Source organism: Talpa occidentalis, unplaced genomic scaffold, assembly GCF_014898055.3.
Source record: "Talpa occidentalis isolate TD23 unplaced genomic scaffold, MPIMG_talOcc4v2.1 talOcc4.10, whole genome shotgun sequence".
Classification (NCBI taxonomy): domain Eukaryota; kingdom Metazoa; phylum Chordata; class Mammalia; order Eulipotyphla; family Talpidae; genus Talpa; species Talpa occidentalis.
The window spans coordinates 60,625,109-60,644,799 of NW_023600993.1; the positions used below are offsets into that span (position 1 = coordinate 60,625,109).

Sequence of the window (19,691 nt, forward strand, 5' to 3'; positions counted from 1 at the left end):
TATCAAAGATCTACAAAGAACTCATAAAATTCAACAAAGAAAAAATAGTCCAACCAAATTTGAGCAGAGGAGATAAATATGCATTTCTCCAAAGAATATATAAAGAGGGCCAACAGGCAGAAGAAAAAAAAAAATTCATCATTACTTATCTCAGGGAAATGCAAATCAAGACCACAATAAGATATCACCTCATACTTGTGAGAAATGTCCATGTTAATAAACCAAAAACAAGTGCTGGTAAGGGTGTGGAGAAAAAAGAACCCTCCCCGACTGTTGGTGAAAATGTAGACTGGTCCAGCACTATGGAAAGAAGTGTGGGGTCTCCTCAAAAGAATAAAAGTATATTTCTCATACAACCCAGCAACTCTACTCCTAGGTATCTGCTCAAAGAACACAAAAGCAGTAATTCAGAAGGAAACCTGCACTCCTATTTTTATTGCAGCATTATCTACAATAGCCAAGATATAGAAACAATCTATGTGCCCCCAAACAGATGTGGCATATATGCACAATGGATTATTATTCAGTGACCAGAAAAGATAAACTTGAGGCAACAGGGATGGAGCTGGAAGAGGAAGAGACTACGCTAAATGAAATGCCAGAAGGTGAAAGATAAATACTAGATGCTGTCACTTATGTGTGAAATATAAAGAAACCAAACAAATGGTCAGATAAAACAAGTTGAAAAACTAAGTTTTGGAAGCTGATTATAGTTGAAGCACCCACATGGAGATGCGTGGGAGATGGGTGAGAACAAAGAGGTGAGGGAGCACTATGGACTGTGCTGCTGGCTGATGAGTGCCTTGGTCACTGGTACACTTAGTAACCATGCCTGAAGGAAGAGACCCTATACTTCCAAGATACCAACAATACTGTAAACCAATATTGCCTCACAAAAATTCAGAAATGTCATAAAACTCAAAAGCTATAGTATCTAATGGATCCCTTCTTAGGAAAAATATAATAATAAAGAGAATGTATTTTATGTGAGGTAAATTTCCATCCGTTTATCAAAGAAAATTGGATATGTAAAGAAACAAATATGTATATATACATATATGCATGCATGTATATATACAAATATGTATATATGTATATATGTGTGTATACACATGTATATTATATATTTGTGTGTATATTAGCTAGAACCAAACTTTCTTTCTCTCTCTCTCTCTCTATATATATATATAAAATCTGTGCAATACCTTCAGATATGCAATATTGTTTTTGGCTTATTATTTTGGTAGGGGGGGACAATTCTAGGAACTTCTAGATCTTCTTATAATAATCACCATAACTCCCATAGTTCATGGAGCCAGTGAGATGGGTTTTCCAGGAGTTATTCAACTATACATTCCAGGAGTAAAAAAAAAAAAAAAAATCACCGTACAATGGTCAGGGGACCTATCCAGCTCACTGTGAAATGAACCTGATCCTAACTTCCTTTATTAGCCCTTACCATGACCAAAGTGGCATTTTCAGTTTCCATGAGTAACAGTGGTTGAGAGCCAGTCCTGTAATCTCAAAAATATTTACTATTTTTCTTCTCTATTATGCAGTTATCCTAGCAAATGACAGTGGAGCCCCTGTGGGAAAGGCTAGAAAGATCTGCAGCATAGTGTAGTGGGTTCTTCAAGAAGAACTACCTCTACCCCACTTGTTCAAGGTAAAAACACCTCTGGGTCTCTGAATTGATTCAATTCTAAAAATTATTTAAGTAGTTACATCTAACTCAGGCTTCTTTGAAATAGGTCCACAGTTTCAATAAACCCAAATTCTAATACTGTGGTGGACTGGATTGCCATCTCGTCAGTCTTAAGGACCCCGTGAGGAATTTGCCTATGATTGGGACGTCTGTGATCAAATCATTCCTATTACTCCTTCAGCCCTAATGCCCTATCTTTGACCTCCTCTTGCTATCACTGCTAGAGCCATCATCCCTATTAAATTTGTGTGGTCCATTTCAATGACAGCATCTCAACTTTCATTATCAGCTCACAAAAGAAGTGTGATTACAGAAGCATTCAAGAATGCCAGCACTTCCTTCACTAAGAACTCCCTCAAAACAGGGTTTGGAGTGTCCTGTAGATATATCAAGGACCGAAAATAGAAGATGGGAGAGCAGATATTACATAAAAAACTCATTAAGTATCACAGTCTCACTTACCCTTATATATCTTACTTAGTATACTAAATAATTCCAGGCTTATCAACTTCTCAGTGTAATCTACCCTTGGGTTCAGATTTCAGTCACTCAGATGAGAAACTATTAGTGCTTTTCCCAGCTGTTCACATTATACACACTGAACCTAAATATTTCTCTGGTAATTACATGCATCTCATTAAATCCAGTTCAACATTACAATTCCTGCACTCTGAGTACACTCAGGATCTGGTGCTATGTGTGTCAGTTGTGTTTTCTATTATTGTGCAATAAATTACCATAAATATAGTGATCCAAAATAACATGCATTTATTACTTCAGTTTCTGATATGTTTTTGTTGTCACAGGAGGTAAGAGCTATTTAATGCCAATCATAAGCCTGAACTCACTTTTCACAAAGTACAACTGAAGTAACCAAGTTAACTGTCCTTGTATTTCAGTGTCTTCATTAAAATGTATCAATTCACCATTTGCTTGGATGCCAAGCCTATTATTCTACAGGCACTTGACTCCAGATAATAACAGGTGATACTTTAAATGTTCTGCCACTGAAAGCCATGAATTGCCACTGGCAATCATGTTCATCTTGTCTTTATATCAATAAAAAGACAAAAATGTAGAAACAGACCTCTGGATAAGCTCATCTTCTGTACATCAAGAAGCAGGTGGCATGGCTAAGGCTATAGTGGTTCTGCGAGGCAGAATTCAGGGAGCAAGATAACGCTAAGCAGAAGAGAATAAGAAACTGAAGCTCTTACAGTACCTCTACATCTTTTGTCACCATGTTTTAACTTGATGACACAACCCAACCCACTGTACTGCTCCTTGGATAACCCAATGTGGCCTCTGACTTCTAACAGAGAATGAGATGAAACTATAGTAGTTTCAGAAAGTGGAATATAACGGAAAAGAAGTAGAATCGGGGACTGATCAAAGAACTTGCACCAATTTGATAGCATGAAGATCTCACTATGTCTTGTTTATGTAGATCAGTGACGAGGGTGTTTTTCTGGATTTTCCCTTTTCTATGTGGCTATTTCAAATAAGGTGTCTTCCCTCTCCACTTTGCTGGAGGCAGAAAAATGGTCTACAGAGCATAGGGACCCTCGACCTTTTACATATAACCCATTATTTTCAACTTCAGCTTGCATGCAGCAATTGGGTGAGAGTTTGAGGCTGCACTACATGAGAGAGTGAATAGAATATTACATGTACTAGTTTATTAATGTGAAGAGTATGTATCAGTATAGACTAAAGGGATGATAAGTATACAATAAAGACATTGGCCCAGTGTATTGCTTTTTTTTTTTTAAAGATTCATTTTATGTATGCATACAAGAACTGGGGTACAGGCCAGAGGTTTGTGTGTGTGTGGGGGGAGGTGAGAGGATTCACCAGAGACAGAGCAGGGAGCAGAACAGGCAGACAGACTGAAATACACTGCTGGGGGAAGCAGCGGGCGAGATAGGAGAGGTCTGCTGGGCCATGTAGGTCACTTCCTGGCCTGCAGGGATCAAACTCCTGCTGCAGAGGCTGGGGATAGCTTCACAGTGCTATGCTTAACCCCTTGTGTCACCAGGGAGGCCCTAGTTTCCTTTATTTTCTGTTTTTCTTAATGCATGCCTTTATTTTTTTAATATTTTTTTAATTTTTATATTCCCCATACAATTGCACCCCCCCTATTTTCACCCCAAGCCCTCCTTTCCCTGCCCCCCCAACTTGTTAAGGCTCATTTTATATACTGCCAAATGAATACATATGTGCACACTTATAATGAGAGAAACATCCAATTAGTAAAATACGAAATGGGAACCATATGTGTGCTCGAAACTCACAAGTGGATGTAACCACTATATCATGTAGTTTTTAAATAATGTTTTATTAAAATTAAGACAGTATATAAAATATATTATTTTGATACAAAAATAATAAACACTTGGAATTGCCTTATGATAATGATCCATCTTAGGGATTAGTTTATAATTTTTATACTTATTGTCATCATTTTAAGCAACTTTCAACTTTTCCATGTTTCAACATTTCCATCTGTTAACAAAACAAATTTTATCATATTGAATTATAGTCACAGAAGCTTAATAATTTAAAAAATGAGGCACAAAACAATGTGCTATGAAGACAACGAGGAAGCTAAGAATATCTAACTTGGAGTGAATAAACACACATTCAATTAAAATAAAAATAATAAAATAGGACAAAGAACATTTCATTGGGGGATCCAAAAAGTAATACTTCTCTTTTCCGTATTTGTTATCTCCTCCAATTTCTACAAATTGTTCTCATTGCTTGATTTTAATATCGTTTGTACCTTTGCCTCTGAAATCTATGTGATCTTACATTCAGTCTGCTTTCATATGCTAAAATTCCATTAGCTGACACTAATCACTCTCCTGTTTTTCTACTCTTATCAAAGATCACTCATCTTCATGATTAGATTTGGATTTCACTACCTTTCACCAACTTATATAAATCTCTCTGCTTTCCTAAGCTGATTAGCTGTTAAACTGATACTGTTCATGCTTCAGAAAAGTTATAAGTGAAATTCCCCAGTATTTTTAAATAATAGGAAAAAAGTGATCCAAACATAGGGAAAAACAAGGAAAATTAATTATTCAAATTATTCTTATATAATTAAGAAATCTGAAATATTTTAGAAGATTGTACTACTATTTGAGATGGAAACTTGGTTCGTCTTTTCCCAGCTACAGAAAACATGTGCTAGGAGAACAATAACTCACCAAAACATTACAACAGCAAATATGTTATTAACTAGTAGAAATAAGGCTCTTATAAAACTTAAAAACCACATGAAAGTAATTACATCATGAGTATGAGAGAACATAGGGATTGTAAGAGACACATAACTAGAGCTAAAGAGATGTTTCTTGTCCGTGTGTATCTGTGTTAGATTCAAAGGTTATACCTGTCCACTAGATAAGAGGATAAAAGATTCTATTCTACATACAAATACACTTTTTTCCTATCAATGTGTTGCACAGTTGTGCCTAGATCTAACCTGTGTAGGTTGTCAATTACACGTCTTTAGCAAATATAAATAGCAAAACAAGGCAAGTCCAAGAGTATAAACAAATAGTAATTAGAAAACTGAGAAAGTATTAATTTTGTAAGTTACTCATGCACTTCCCTAGTTTTTAAATCCTTAAATTTTGAAAATTCTTCATATTCAAATATAGCATTCCATTGAGAGAGGGTATTAGGTGGCAGTGGTAAAAGTACTTGTCATATAATCCTGTAGTCTTGATATGAAATAAAAGTTGTAATGATTATTTTATTCTTTTCCCTTAGGGTGCTGTCAGAGAAAGAAATGGCTTAATTTTTCATTCTCTCCACATTGTGAAATTTCAAATGTTAATTTTGGCACATGATTACTCCATTCCAAAATGTCTAAAAAGGTAACTTAGGGAATGTTAAACCGAAAAGCTTAAGAAAGTCACATTGAATTATATTAAAAACTCCTGAAGTGGTTGGGGCTACACCTTACTCTATAGAGACTAAAAAACACTATATATATAGAGGCCTTTTTAAAAAAGAGACTTTGAACTATGAAAGGTCAAACTAAAAACCCATAAAGCTAAACAAAATAATCTGCAATTAAAATGACTATGGAAGGAATGTGGTTGCATGCATTTTGTCAACATTATAATGATAGAATGGGCTACTTTTGAAAAATCTTCTGGACTAATCCATTTTAATGTTTGAAATCATTTTTAAAAATCAGTGATCTGAGAGATACTTTGGAGTCACTCTAGGTCTGGCATTAATGGATAAAGATTACTGGATGTTCCCTTTATAAAGAATTTTGGATATAGTGTTTCAATTAAAGTGATGACACCATTTTTTTTTTGTAAAATCAAATATATTTAATGTAGTGATTTATTATATATTAATATTTCAAAGCTATTTTTTTTGTGTCAATAAACCACAGAAGACCTCAAAATAATGGCCTATAAACACGCTTTTGCTCCAAACACCAGGCTGCTATTGCATTGAAGGCAGTGAACTCCATCACGGGGGTTATAAGATCCAGGGCTGCAGATCACTGTGAATAAAGAATAAGTTAATAAGTACTAGTATCCTAAAGTGCCACATTTTAACTTACATGGAGATTATATTCACAGAGGTGAAGATTTCATGGGAGATTTTTTTTATAATTATTTTTATAAAGTAACATTCTGTTTCAGGTATAGACTTATAAATCAACATCCAGTACATTTTAATTATGGTAAAATACATATAACCTAAAACTTACCATCACAACCATTTCTTAAGTTTATAGTTCAGTAGTGTTGTATACAGATATTGATACATAACTAATTTCCAGAACATTTTCATGTGGAAAAAAACTGCAGCTCTATATCCATTGAACATATCCCCACAACCTCATCATTAACCCCAGTTAGTCATTATTCTACTATGTATTTCTATAAGTTTGACTACTCCAAAAAAAGACAGCTGCAAATAAGGGAAGAACAAGCAGTTTGTCAGTAATGAACTGATTTCAAGTCTGTAATTGCTAAATGTGTGATTTTGGAAAAGAATAACTTAAGACTATGTGTACTCAGTTTGATGATTCCTAAGGATAATGTATATCATGAATATGTTTGCCAGAGCTATCTCTGCAAGACAAAATGTAAAGAAGTGTAGGAAGAAGCCAAGTTCAAATATCATCTCTGCCATTGGTTATTTCTGGGATTCTGGGTAAAGTTAAACTTTAAGTTTTTGTTTGTTTTTTATTGAAGTACCTTTGTTTTACAATATTGTTAGCATTTGACAGCATAGAATGTCCCCCTCACATACAGTCTTAGTTCGTTTCCTCATTGGTAAAACAAGTATAGTAACAACCGACTTCATATTATACTGTAAGGGTTGAAATTAGATGACCAAGATGAAAAAAGCAACAAGACTATCATAGGATTTTAATATATATGCAATATACCCTATGCACTGTGGGGACTGCTGCCTCTAACCACTTCTTTGGGGTGGGGTCATGGAGGTCAGGTGCTGTCAACAAGTCCTCCAGTTGGAATGGGATCGTGATTACATTACTCCTGCTTTCCCTGTTGCAGATGTAGTCAGTTAAGTACACAAAGATGTTAACAGCACACTGAAGGCATAACTATGATGGGACATCAAAGACTTTTTCTAGCACCATGATTTAATAACATATAGCATTGTTGGATCTGGGCCATATTTTATTATTTAATTTCATATCATACTTTTAAAAATATTTTTTTCAAATTGAAAATACTCAGTACAAGTATTTTACATTCTAGGTTTCATGAGTTCTTCATGTTTTAATATATATTTCATTGGGGAGCAACACTTAAGATGAAAAAAAAACTGGCTATACAAGTTAGAATTATTTGCTAATTTGCTACAGTAATAAGAGTGCATGTGATAAAAGCTAATAATCCTATATAATGTTTCTCTAATGTATGTGGTCATATGAAGTTCTAACAACTATTCTTAGATTCTAACAAACCTTCATAACACAATATATAATACCACAGAGTCCTTACGTCTAAAACTCTTTGATGGGAAGATCCTAAAAAGTTTTAAGCTGAATTAAGGGAAATGCTAAATTGTTATTTAAATTTAAGGTTTAAAGACAGTAATCTTCCAGGTTTGAGTCTCACTGAGTAGAACACCTCCCAGTGACATTTATTTTTTAAAGATTTATTTATTTATGCATACAAGAACTGAGGTATAGGCCAGAGATAGAGGGGGTGAGTGAATTCACCAGAGACAGAGTGGGGAGTAGAACAGGTGGATCTACTGAAATACACTACTGAGGGGAAAAGCAGGTGAGACAGGAAAGGTCTGCTGCGCCATGTGGGTTAGCTCCCTGGCTTGGGATTAAGCTTAGGTTGCAGTGGCTGGTGATAGCTTGATAGCATTGTATCTTTAACTGCTGTACCACCAGGGAGGCCCTCAGCTAGTTCTGAGAGCAGTCTGATTAAATCAAGTTTATTGCAATAAAAAAAGAAGCATTGATGATTGATCACTAACAAATTATAAAAAAAAAGAAACTGAAGTAAATAAAAGAAAAATATTTCACAAATTTTGGATATGGAATTTTTTTTAAAAGAGGGAAAATAAATAACTATAATAGAAAACAAAATTAAAAAAACTTAAAAAATTGCAATAGTAAAGTAACAACACTGGTAAAGAGCTGCAGTTATAGGAACTATAAAGGGATATTATTCAGAATCCATAAGCAATTCATATAAATCAATGAGAAAAGGACAAAAATTAATAGGCACAAAAGAAAAAAATCTATATTCAACTAATATCACTTTCATTATTCCAACAAGAAAGAGCTCAAAACTCTGGGAAATACAAACAAGCATCAAACTGCAACTTTGACAGTAACTTTGAAAGTAACTTCAGCAAGATGAAGCTCTGGTCGCACCCTCCCATCTCCATCCCTTATAGAATGTTAAAGCAATAATAATCTTACAGGAACTCAGAAATTAAAGATTTACAGCAACCAAAAGGATGTTATAGGGAGCAGGAATGGCCACTGAGCAGGTTTTCTAGGATCCCATGCAGACCGGGTAAAGGAGGAGTTCTGGAGCCCCCAGGGGTTTTGCAGGTCTTTTATTGGGGTTCACCAGGCATATGGCATGCAGGGGTACTGGGGGGCCAGGAGGTTGGCAGGCCTCCCAGCCCCCAGCAGGTCTTCACTCTGTGGGCTCTCCAGCCTTCTCTCAGCTTCTGCTTCTCTTGCTTCTCGCTCGGCTTCTCTTTTGGCTTCTTCTGGCGTCCCCGTGACGCCGCCCTTAAAAGCCCAGTCTCAGCCCAGGTGAATCCCGTCTACCTATGCCCACACCCTATTCCAGGTGCCCGCCATCAGGCATGCATTCAGGACCGCAAGTCTCCATCATCTATCCTGATGGCGGGAGGGCAGAAAAGCCTGACATTTTTCCTTACCCTACAGTCCACCCCCTCAGGGTTTTCTGCCATATAGTCTTCATATATACAATTTTCTTAGCAAACATAAACAGTGCAGCCATGGCCCACAAAAGCAAATACATCACAATATAACAACAAAATACAACAGAACACAAATAAGTCCAGGCAGGGCCCCAACCTAGTGCAAAAGACAATTATTGGTACCAGCAGATGAGCCACAAAATCTGCTGCCGAAGGCACTGCTCATACGAGGGAGGGGAACCACTCACGGCATCTACTGTAACACGCCAGGAGCCGTCAGGCCTTCTCTGGCTGTAGTCTCGGCTACAAGCCACACACAACATCCACCCCCAGGATGCACTCACTCTGGGATTGGCAATTCCATTCTGTTGGGGGTAATCGCCAACCCTCAGGGTTTCTGTAGTTTCTGCAGTCGCTCCAACATTCGGCTTTCATAGCCACCAATGTGACTCACAGACCCCTGCACTCAGGCCAACCCACTGCACAAGCACATGGGTCGGGGATCCAAACTCTACATGCGGCTTGGGCTCCACCCCAAGCCACGTTCCCCACCCATCCCCCAAGGACGGGTTCCTCAGCTCCTCACCCTCACTCGACAACGAGCAGGGCATCACCCACAGGTGATTTTACTAGACTCACAGGTCTTCAGCATACTCAGGTTGCTTAACAGCCACTCAAGGCTTCCCAAACTTAGCATTAGTACCAGCTTTTGCCTTCTCAGTTGGCTTTTCTCCTCCACCTAGCTGCTGGGCATATACAGGCTGCTTTTGACCACCCCCAGATTCTCAAAAAAAAAAAAACCAAAAAAACCATAACCTGCCAAGGTCCTCCAACTTCTGGCAGGATTGTCAGTCCAAGTTCATCAGTCCGAGTCCATCAGTCCAAGTCCGTTGGCTTCTCCCTGCATCAGCACTGGCGAGCTCCAAATCGTGGTCCTCTCTTCACGGACGATTCTGCTGCCTCAGGGGTCACTGGCTGGTCCTCTCGGGCATCTCCTCCTCCAGGTGTGGTCTTATTCTGTAGCTCCCGGACCTTGTCCACCAGTCCCTCCAGGTCTTCGGAGGGCTCCATACCTGTCTGCATGGATCATCTTGCCGACTTACGCCAATTATAAGGTCAGGAACAGGACACAGTGCAGGTTTTCTGATCCCATGCAGACAGGGTAAAGGAGGAGTCAGAGTCCTCAGGGGTTTTGCAGGTCTTTTATTGGGGTTCACCAGACATATGGCAGGCCTCCCAGCCCCCAGCAGGTCTTCACTCTGTGGACTCTCCAGCCTTCTCTCGGCTTCTGCTCGGCTTCTCTTTCAGCTTCTTCTGGCGTCCCCGTGACGCCACCCTTAAAAGCCCAGTCTCAGCCCAGGTGAATCCCATCTACCTATGCCCACACCCTACTGCAGGTGCCCGCCATCAGGCATGCATTCAGGACCGCAAGGCTCCATCATCTATCCTGATGGCGGGAGGGTAGAAAAGCCTGACATTTTTCCTTACCCTACAGATGTACAATTAGGAAAGTCATGTTCAAAATGGTAGGAAACATATAGCATTTTAACTCTTCCTGTTCCAGTCCTTCTATGCAGTCATGTGCTTTGAGGGAAGCACGTGATTTCAATGCTTGTATCTATCCCACAAGTCAATGCTTGCATCTATCCCAAAAATCAAAGAACAGAGAAGATTGACAATATTTGCAATTGTCTGATGGCCACCTAAAGGATTGGTTTCTGTGTCAGATTTCAGAGGGGTTCAACTTTCAGGCTAGGGGAAACAGGTTATTCCTGAAAACTACAGATGCATGGGGCAAGAAATTGGTGATTGAAGAATGCAATGGAACACCTATAGCCCATCAAAGAAGCAGTGTGAGATTTTAAAGGAAATTAAAATATTTTAAATATATTTGAAAATTTTAACCATATTTAAAATATTCACAAAATGAAAACTGAAGTATCTTAAAAACTAACATTATATAGGAATCAGAAAAAATCACATAGGACCAAACGCATGATCTTTTTTATATTACTAATTGAGAAATATAAATCAAAACTTCACTAAATAGGGCCTCCCCTGGTGGCGCAGGCGGTTTAGTGCCGCACTGTGAAGCTGTCCGCAGCCTCTGCAGCACCAGTTCGATCGTGGGCAGCCAGCGAGGGTCCCACATGGCCAGGCAGACCTCTCCTGTTTCTCCCGCTGCTCCCCTCAGCAGTGTATTTCGTCAGTCTGCCTGTTCTGCTCCCTGCTCTGTCTCTGGTGAATCTTCTCACCATCCCACGAATCTGGCCTGTACCCCAGTTCTTATATAAAAATAAATAAATAAATCTTTAAAAAAAAAAAAAAACTTCACTAAATATCACTCCAAACCTACTAGGATGAACACTATCAAAAAGAAAAAAGGTATGAACACATGTTGATGAACATTTGGGCAAACTGGAAATATTGCACATTTGTTGGAATGTAAATGGTGCAAATGCTATGAAAAATAGTATGAAGTTGTCTCAACACATTCAAAATAGAATTACCATACACTCTAGCAACCCTACTTCTGACTACATATGTAAAAAAATGGAAAGCAGGACATGGAGGAATATCTGCACACCCATATTCATAGTAGCATTATTCACCACAGCGCAGAGGTGTAATCAACCCAACTGTCCAATGGTGGGCGAATGGTTAAAGAAAATGTGGCACATACATAAAATGCAATGTTTATTCAATTTTTAGAAGGTAGGAAATCCTATTACATTCTGCAATATGGATGAACCTTGAGAATGTATGTAAGTGGAACAAGCCAGTCATAAAATGACAAATATGATTCCACTTAACAAGAAGTATTTAGAGTAATAAAACTCTCTATAGAAACACAGAGAATTGTGGTTGTCAGGGGCTAGGGGGAGAGGGAAATGGGAAGTTGCTCCATGATTTAGAGCTTTGTTTATGAAACAGGTCTAGCTATCCTGTTGTACCACAATGTAAAGGTTAAGAGTACTGATATGTATACTAAAAAAAAAATGCTTAAGATATCTATAGTTGATTTTATATTATGTATTACAATTAAAATTTTTCTAAAAATAAGAAAACAAAAATCTTTCAATAAAAAGCCAGAAGCAGATTTTCACAGATGAATTATACAAACCATTAAAAAATAATTCCAATCCTTACTTTCTTCCAAAATAATTGAAGAAGATGGAAAACATCCAAACATGTTCTATGAGACAAGAATTACCCTATAACAAAACCAGATAATGAGGATGATAATTGGAAAACATGTATGGGCCAATATCTCATTAATATTGATGGGAAAATCTTCCACAAAATACTAAACCAATTTAACAGTATGCTAAAAGGATTATGCACCATGACCACTTATGATATACTCCTACAATGAAAGGATAGTTAAATATATGAAAATCAATGTAATATATTACATTAAGAGAATGATGGAAGAAAATATACATATGATCTCAACCGATGCAAAAAAAAAAAGTAATTGACAAAATTCAAGATCATTTTGATCACATTCTATTTTCAACAAATTCCAGTAATAATGTAGTTCCCCCCAGCTATAATTTTCATGTTAGACTGTATTTATCTTATAAATGAAAGTTAATACCCAAAATAGAGTTCTCACCGAAATAAAATAAAAGATTTAATATGGAAAATGATGGAAGTGCTAGCTAACTAGATGGGAGAAATCCTTTCACAATGTATACAAATATCAACTCATCACTATGTATACAGAATTTTGTTAATTATATCTCAAAACTGAAAAACAAAACTATCTCCAATAGGTGATTATGCATAGGACAAAAGGGCAATGAAACAACAGGCGTTCTGGAGTGAATCAAACTTGTGTTCAAATTCTAATTTTTCATTTGGTATCTTTATGAACACATACAAGCTTCCTAAGATTATTGGGATTCAACTAGCTTTATAGCAGAAGTAGGATAGTCCTACATTGAAAGGATATTTGAGGCCTAGAGAAATACTGGTCAAACTTTTAGCAATGCTTCAGTATTATTACAAGTGAATCACTGGAATGTATTATTTGTGGGTAAGCAGAGATTAATGGCTTAACACAATATCTGAAACATACTACTCAGAGTGATAGAGAACTCAATTTTGTGTTTTCATTCTTGTGAACTTAAATCTGTGTCAAACATCTAATTAGAACATTTAATATTTGGTAGGTAAAATATATTTTCCTATGTATCAGATTTATATCCAATTAGATTATTCATTCTTTGAAAGCCAAAATTGTGTTGTGGTTTCAAAAATTCCTTCCTATATTACTTAGAATCACGTTTAGTAGAATATAATATATACTTAATGGTAAAATACTAATAAACTATGAAGAGTAGAATATCCTCAACCTGGTAAGTGATCTTCATGAAAATCCACAGACAGTATCATATATACAATGTAAAAGATTGAACATTTCCTCTAAGATTAGGAACCAGGAAAGAATGACTACTATCTGTATTTCTATTTAACTCATAATCGGAAGTTTTACGCAGGAAAATTTGGCAAGAAAATAAAGTGAATTCAAATTGGAAAGGAGAAGTAAAGTTATCTTTGTTCACAGATGATGCTTTGATCATCCAGGCAGAAAACATTAATGATCTGACACAAAAAGACCTACTGATCTAATAAACAAATTCAACAAAGTTACAGGATATAAAATTAACATGTAAAAAAACCAGTTCTGTTTTTATACACTAGTAATGATGAACTCAGAGGAAATTAAGAAAACAATACCAATTATAATAGCATAAAATATAATAATTAGGAATAAACTTAACTCATGAGGTGAAATACTCATACACTGAAAACTACTAAAAATTATTAAAGCAAGATAAGAAACTAATAAATGGAAAAATGCCTAAATATATGTATGGAACACTTAATATTGTTAAAATGTGAACTTTATCACTAACTATTGATTTTATGCAATCCTTACCACAATTCCAGGGACAATTTTTGCAAAAACAGAAAAACTCATCCTGAAATTAATTTGAAATCTCAATGGACTAAGAAGAGCTAAAGCAATTCTGAAAAAGAACAAAGCTGGTAATCTCATACTTCCAGATTTAAATACTACAAAGTTACAGTAATAAAAATCTCAGTTTGGGAAGATGAATAAAGTTCTAGCGGTGGGTGCTGATGGTTTCACAACGATGTGAATGTACTTAGTGCCACAAAATTTGGCATGTAAATATGATGAAAATATTCATATTATGTTTTTTTTCAAAATAAAAAGGGACATATTAGTACTAACCAGATTATAAATGTTTAATTTTTGATTATGCCAAGACCTAACATAGCTGTAGAGCAGTTGTAAAATGTGAATATATACAAAAGATTTGGAAAACAAACTGACATATTTTAATGAACTGCATATTTTATGATCCAAAATAAGGTAAAAAATTAGGACACTAGAATGTACAAACAAAATATTCATAATAGCATTGTTTGCTATAGCAAAATATGTTAATGAGCACAAAGCAATTTCAACCAATAAAATACAAACATGCTGTTTGATATGTTCCTAAAATAGAATGCTATAATATAGGAAATTTAGAAAACTAGTGTAATAACCACAAAAATATGAATAGATCTCACAAATATTACCTACAACAATGTGAATGAAGTTTTAAAAAAACTATCATTAAACAATTTCTGAGATTGGGCTCTTAAAAACCTAACTTTATACCATTAATGTAAAAATGTCAGTTGTAACCAAATTAATCCATACATGCCACCTATTCACAAATAAATACCAACCATATTTTATTTAAATGGGCAAACTACTATAAAACTGATAGTTTTTAAAACAATAAACAAGACAGTTCATTTTCTGTAGACATCAAGGCATTTAATAAAGTCTTAGTAATTATCACAAATTGGTAAAACAAAATTGAAGCAATTTTAAGGAACACATGTGTGCACATGTGTGTGTACACAGGCATATGTACATATATACATGCATACAAATATATACATCTGTATATACACGCACACTACACATTACAGTTATAAGTATATAGTATAAGTATAGAGTATGTATGCTTATTTGATAGAAATGATGGTAAAGAAACAGAATTCTGAGATAAATGAAATGAATTTTATTTTTTTCATCATTGTGAGATAGTAAGACTGTCCTAAGAAGAAACAGAGAAAACAAACACTACTTTAAGCAGCAAAATAAAAATGCTGTGCCAAAGACAATGTTCACATGTTAAAAAAAAAAGCATTAAGAATTCTAGTTCTAGCCTCTATGAAATTAATCCATCTATAGACAATAATATAAAATCTGGAAAAGAGAAACACACACTATTTTATATTGAAGAGGTGATAATCGAAGGCACATACTGAATATGTGGTAGCCCTTGGAAGAGCAGAATTGTATTAGATAAAATTCTTGTTCTATATTTCTGCAGTGAGCAGTTAGCAATTCAAGGATCCTAGTGGTAGCTACAACTTAAACAGAAATTCACAGTTTTATAGATTACAAAACTAAGAGGGCAGTCTCCTGGTGCAACAGAAATATATGGAAAGTGAACAGGCAAAAATGAAGAGGGGGCTCAAAAATTTTCATGTAAACTCCACCCAAATCATTGGACTGATATGTGATCTACATGTTTGTCAGTGATATTACAGGAAGTTCAGAAAAAAGCAAGAGTTGGAAGGCTGAACATATTGGGGAAATACTGCCTACATTAGCAGAGCAATTTGAATTTTTGAATTTAATGTATTAGAATATAAACTAACATATTTTAAAGGAAAAAAAATTGTCCAGAATATATACCACATAGTACTCTCCATAAATGTTGGTATATGTATGTATGTATTATTATTACATTGTCAAAGATATAAAAATATGTGACTCATACTCAAGGGAAAAAAATAGTCAACAAAAATATGAATCTAAAATGATACAGATGCCACAACTAGCAGAAACATACTTCAAAACAGCTCATATAAATGTATTCAGGACATAAAAGAACAAATAAGTAAACAGATTGGAATATCTGTTATAGAAAAAGGAAACTGTAAAGGCAAAAATAAAAAAACTACAAACTAAGTATTAAAATACTGGAATTAAAAAACTATGTGTAATATAGCATAATATATGTGTAATATAGCATAATAAGACAAAAGTACAGTTTTCCAGTAAATATGAATACATAGTTATATAAATTGTCTATTGCCTAGAACAAATAGAAATGACAGTTTAAAACAATAAAGAAAGTAATTTCAGTGAAAATGTTGGTAGCTCCAAAAGGCTGTCCCTAACAAAGAAACCTAAAAATATCAGGCTAAAACTCTTGAAATTAACTTTGAAATTCGAAGCTGAAAGAACTCTGGGGAGCAAACAAAGGTTAACAGCAATCAAACAAAAACCAAGGGAAAAAAAGCCAAAACAATGAAACAAGAGAAAAGCAACTTAACATAGCATAATAGTTTGGGGCATTCTCTCACAGAGCCTGAGTAAAATTAACAGCTTCATGGCTCTTCAGTAACCATGAGAGCCAGAAATCAATAGGATATTTTATAATCCCTAAAGAATAAACAACAAAATAATCAATCATCAAGAGCTGTAGCAGTCAAAAAGGTCCTCAAAATTAAGGAGCTATTAACATGTCCCCAGATCAACAAAAGGTGACGGAATTTATTCCTAATAAAATTGCCCTATGTAAAAGGAGTATCTCAGGTTGAATAAAGGACATTAGAAAAAAACTCGAGTAATATAAAGAAACTCTGGAACAAAGTTTTTTGGTTTTTTTTTTTTTGGAAAGTTTTTTTTTTTAATAGAGGCATGTTTTTATTTATTTATTTGTTTGTTTGTTTATACATGCACTGGGTACAGTCAGAAGCGCGGGAGGGTGAGAGAATTCACCAGAGCCAGAGCGGGGAGCAGAGCAGGCAGAAGGACCGAAGTACACTGCTGAGGGGAGCAGCGGGTGGCAGGAGAGGTCTGTGCGCCATGTGGGACCCTCCTCCGGTGGCCGGGGGGAGCAGCCGGGGATCGAACTGGCGCCGCAGAGGCTGCAGGCAGCTTCGCAACCCAGCGCTCAACCACTGCGCCACCGGGGAGGCCCTGGAACAATGTTTTACTACAGAAGTAAATACAATATCTATTGATATTGTTATTTTGGCTTATGATTTTTTTATCCATACATTTATGCAATCATAAAATTTTATATATATATATATATATGGATATATGTAGATGGGCACACCATATAAAAATCCAATTTGGAACAATGACAACATAAAGAAGTAAGACTGTATTGTATGGAAGGAGTGTTTAAATGTTACTAAAGCTGACTTGAAATTAATTTTGAAATTCCAAGTTGAAAGAATGCTGGGGAACAAACAAAAGTTAACAGCAATCAAGCAAAAAACAAAAACACTGAAACAAGAAAAAAGCATTGGTGAAACTACTAAAAATATATCAAAAATAATTATATAGAAAGAAATAAGAGCTAAATCAAGTTGGTACACATATATACACATACCAAAGGATGGCAGTAATAGATGAGAGAAATAGAAATAAAAAGGTGTAAGATATATAGGAGATAAGGTATAGCAGATATAAGTTCTTATCAGCAATTAATTTCAATGTAAGTGGATTAAATTCTGTAAGACAAATATAGGCAGAATGAGTAAATAAAAATTATATAACAATATGCATTCTGGAAGAGACTCAGTTTAGATTAAAAATCTTAGATTAAAATTAGAAGGATGCCAAACAAATTCCATGGAAATAGTAACCAAAAGGGAGCTGGGATAGCTACATTAATATTAATATTGATATTAATATTGTCAAAATCTATTACAAGAAAAATGGAGGAAATCACCTATTGATAAAGGGTAGTTTCATGAAAAGATGTAACAACTATAAAAAAAACCCACAGCAAATTATAGGATCAGAAAATAAAGCAGTGACAGAATTAAGGGAGAAATAGAGAGTTCTACAGAAATATAATTGGAAATTAAATTACCACACTTCTACTAAAGGGCATAATTCCCAGATAAAAGGCAAAGAAATAGCAGATTTGAAAACAGGTGAGTCCAATAAACACATATAGAACACTCTGTCCAGAGTGACAGGATACATATTTTCTCAATAATAGAAGATATTTCTTAAGCTAGACAATATTTGAAGCCATAAGACAAATCTAAATAAATATTAAAAGACTGATACTCTACAAATCATCCATAATGACAATGAATAAAACTAGGAATCAGTAATATAAGGTAAAGCACAAAATTGTTAATAAGTGGAAATTAAGTAACATACTCTTAAATGACCAGTAGGGAAACTGGAAAACACACAGAAATGAATTAAAAAAAAAAATCAAACATAAAAGATTAAGTAAAAATGGGGATGTTTTTAGTAGTAAATGCCTATGTTTAAAAAAGGAAAAAGTTCAAATCATAGCATAACTTTATAATTTAAGGAATAAGAAAAGAAAAAAATGAATCTAGAAACAGCAGAATGAAGAAAATAAAAAAAAAAAGATTAAAGTGGATATTGATGATACAGAATATCTAGGACAATAAAACTTGATTTTTGTAAAGACCAATAAAATTGACATTTTGCTCGACTTAAAAAAAAAAACGAAAAACAGAAGACTCAGACTCAGCCTCCAAGTGTTTCCTAGCTTTCCAGGACCACATCCTGGGCCTCACAGGGCTTTTCTCTACATCAGAGTCCCTCAAAAACCACTTGGTGGTGACCCCTGACTCCAGGTCTGGCTGCCAACAACTTGAGAGCAAACAGAGGTCAAGTCACAACCTTGCAAGACCTAGCTATCCATTATAGGCCCCAGCCTCACCAGGAAGTGAATCCCACTCAGCTGCATAGGGCCGAATTCTACCTTAGGAATCTTCAGCAACCCTCTGCCCTCCTTTGTCACCATCATAGGCCCTGAGCCACCACTCCAGGGTGAGGTAAAGTCCCAGCAACAGAGCTTCTTGACTCAGAATCACTCCTGTCCTCCCTACTGCCAGAACAAAGCTCAGAAAATCTTTGATGAAGTGCTAGCATCACCACAGATCCTACAGGACCCCAGAAACTGTACCCACCTTCAAGTTAACACTCAAAACAAAATTCCCAATGGCAGCATAGCAAACCCCATGCAAATGACTGGGAGAAAGAAGAATACAAATGGCAAAGCAAGCCTTCAAGGGAACAATACACCACAGAGAGAAAATCAAACTCTAGACCACAACACTGAAACAGAAGATTTCGTACTCTGTCAGATAAACACTTTAAAATTGCCATAATTATGAAAGTCAAGGAACTAGAACAAAACACACAAAACTCAGAAAAAGAAATGAGATATACAAGACGACTCAGGAAAAAAAAAAAAAAAAAGAATGCTATGAGAAACATAATTGACAAATTGAAGACCAAGACTGAAACTTTAAATAAGAAAATAATGACTGCAGGGTGAAAAAGATCAATGGAGAAGGTAAGACATTCTGGAAAAAACATGAAAATAGAATAGACAATGTGAAAGAACAAATCTGTATTCTCAAAGATATAGTTATG

At 35.5% G+C, this 19,691-nt stretch overlaps 1 protein-coding gene across 1 annotated transcript in view; it reads right to left on the reverse strand.

The window, feature by feature from the left end:
• Positions 1 to 6,049: 6,049 nt before the first annotated feature.
• ZPBP (zona pellucida binding protein) overlaps positions 6,050 to 19,691 on the reverse strand; it is a 172,569-nt gene continuing 158,927 nt past the window's right edge. The window contains exon 8 of the mRNA XM_037493318.2: positions 6,050 to 6,242. Coding sequence (XP_037349215.1) covers positions 6,148 to 6,242 — 95 coding nt within the window. The 3' untranslated portion in view covers positions 6,050 to 6,147. The remainder of the gene's footprint in view (positions 6,243 to 19,691) is intronic.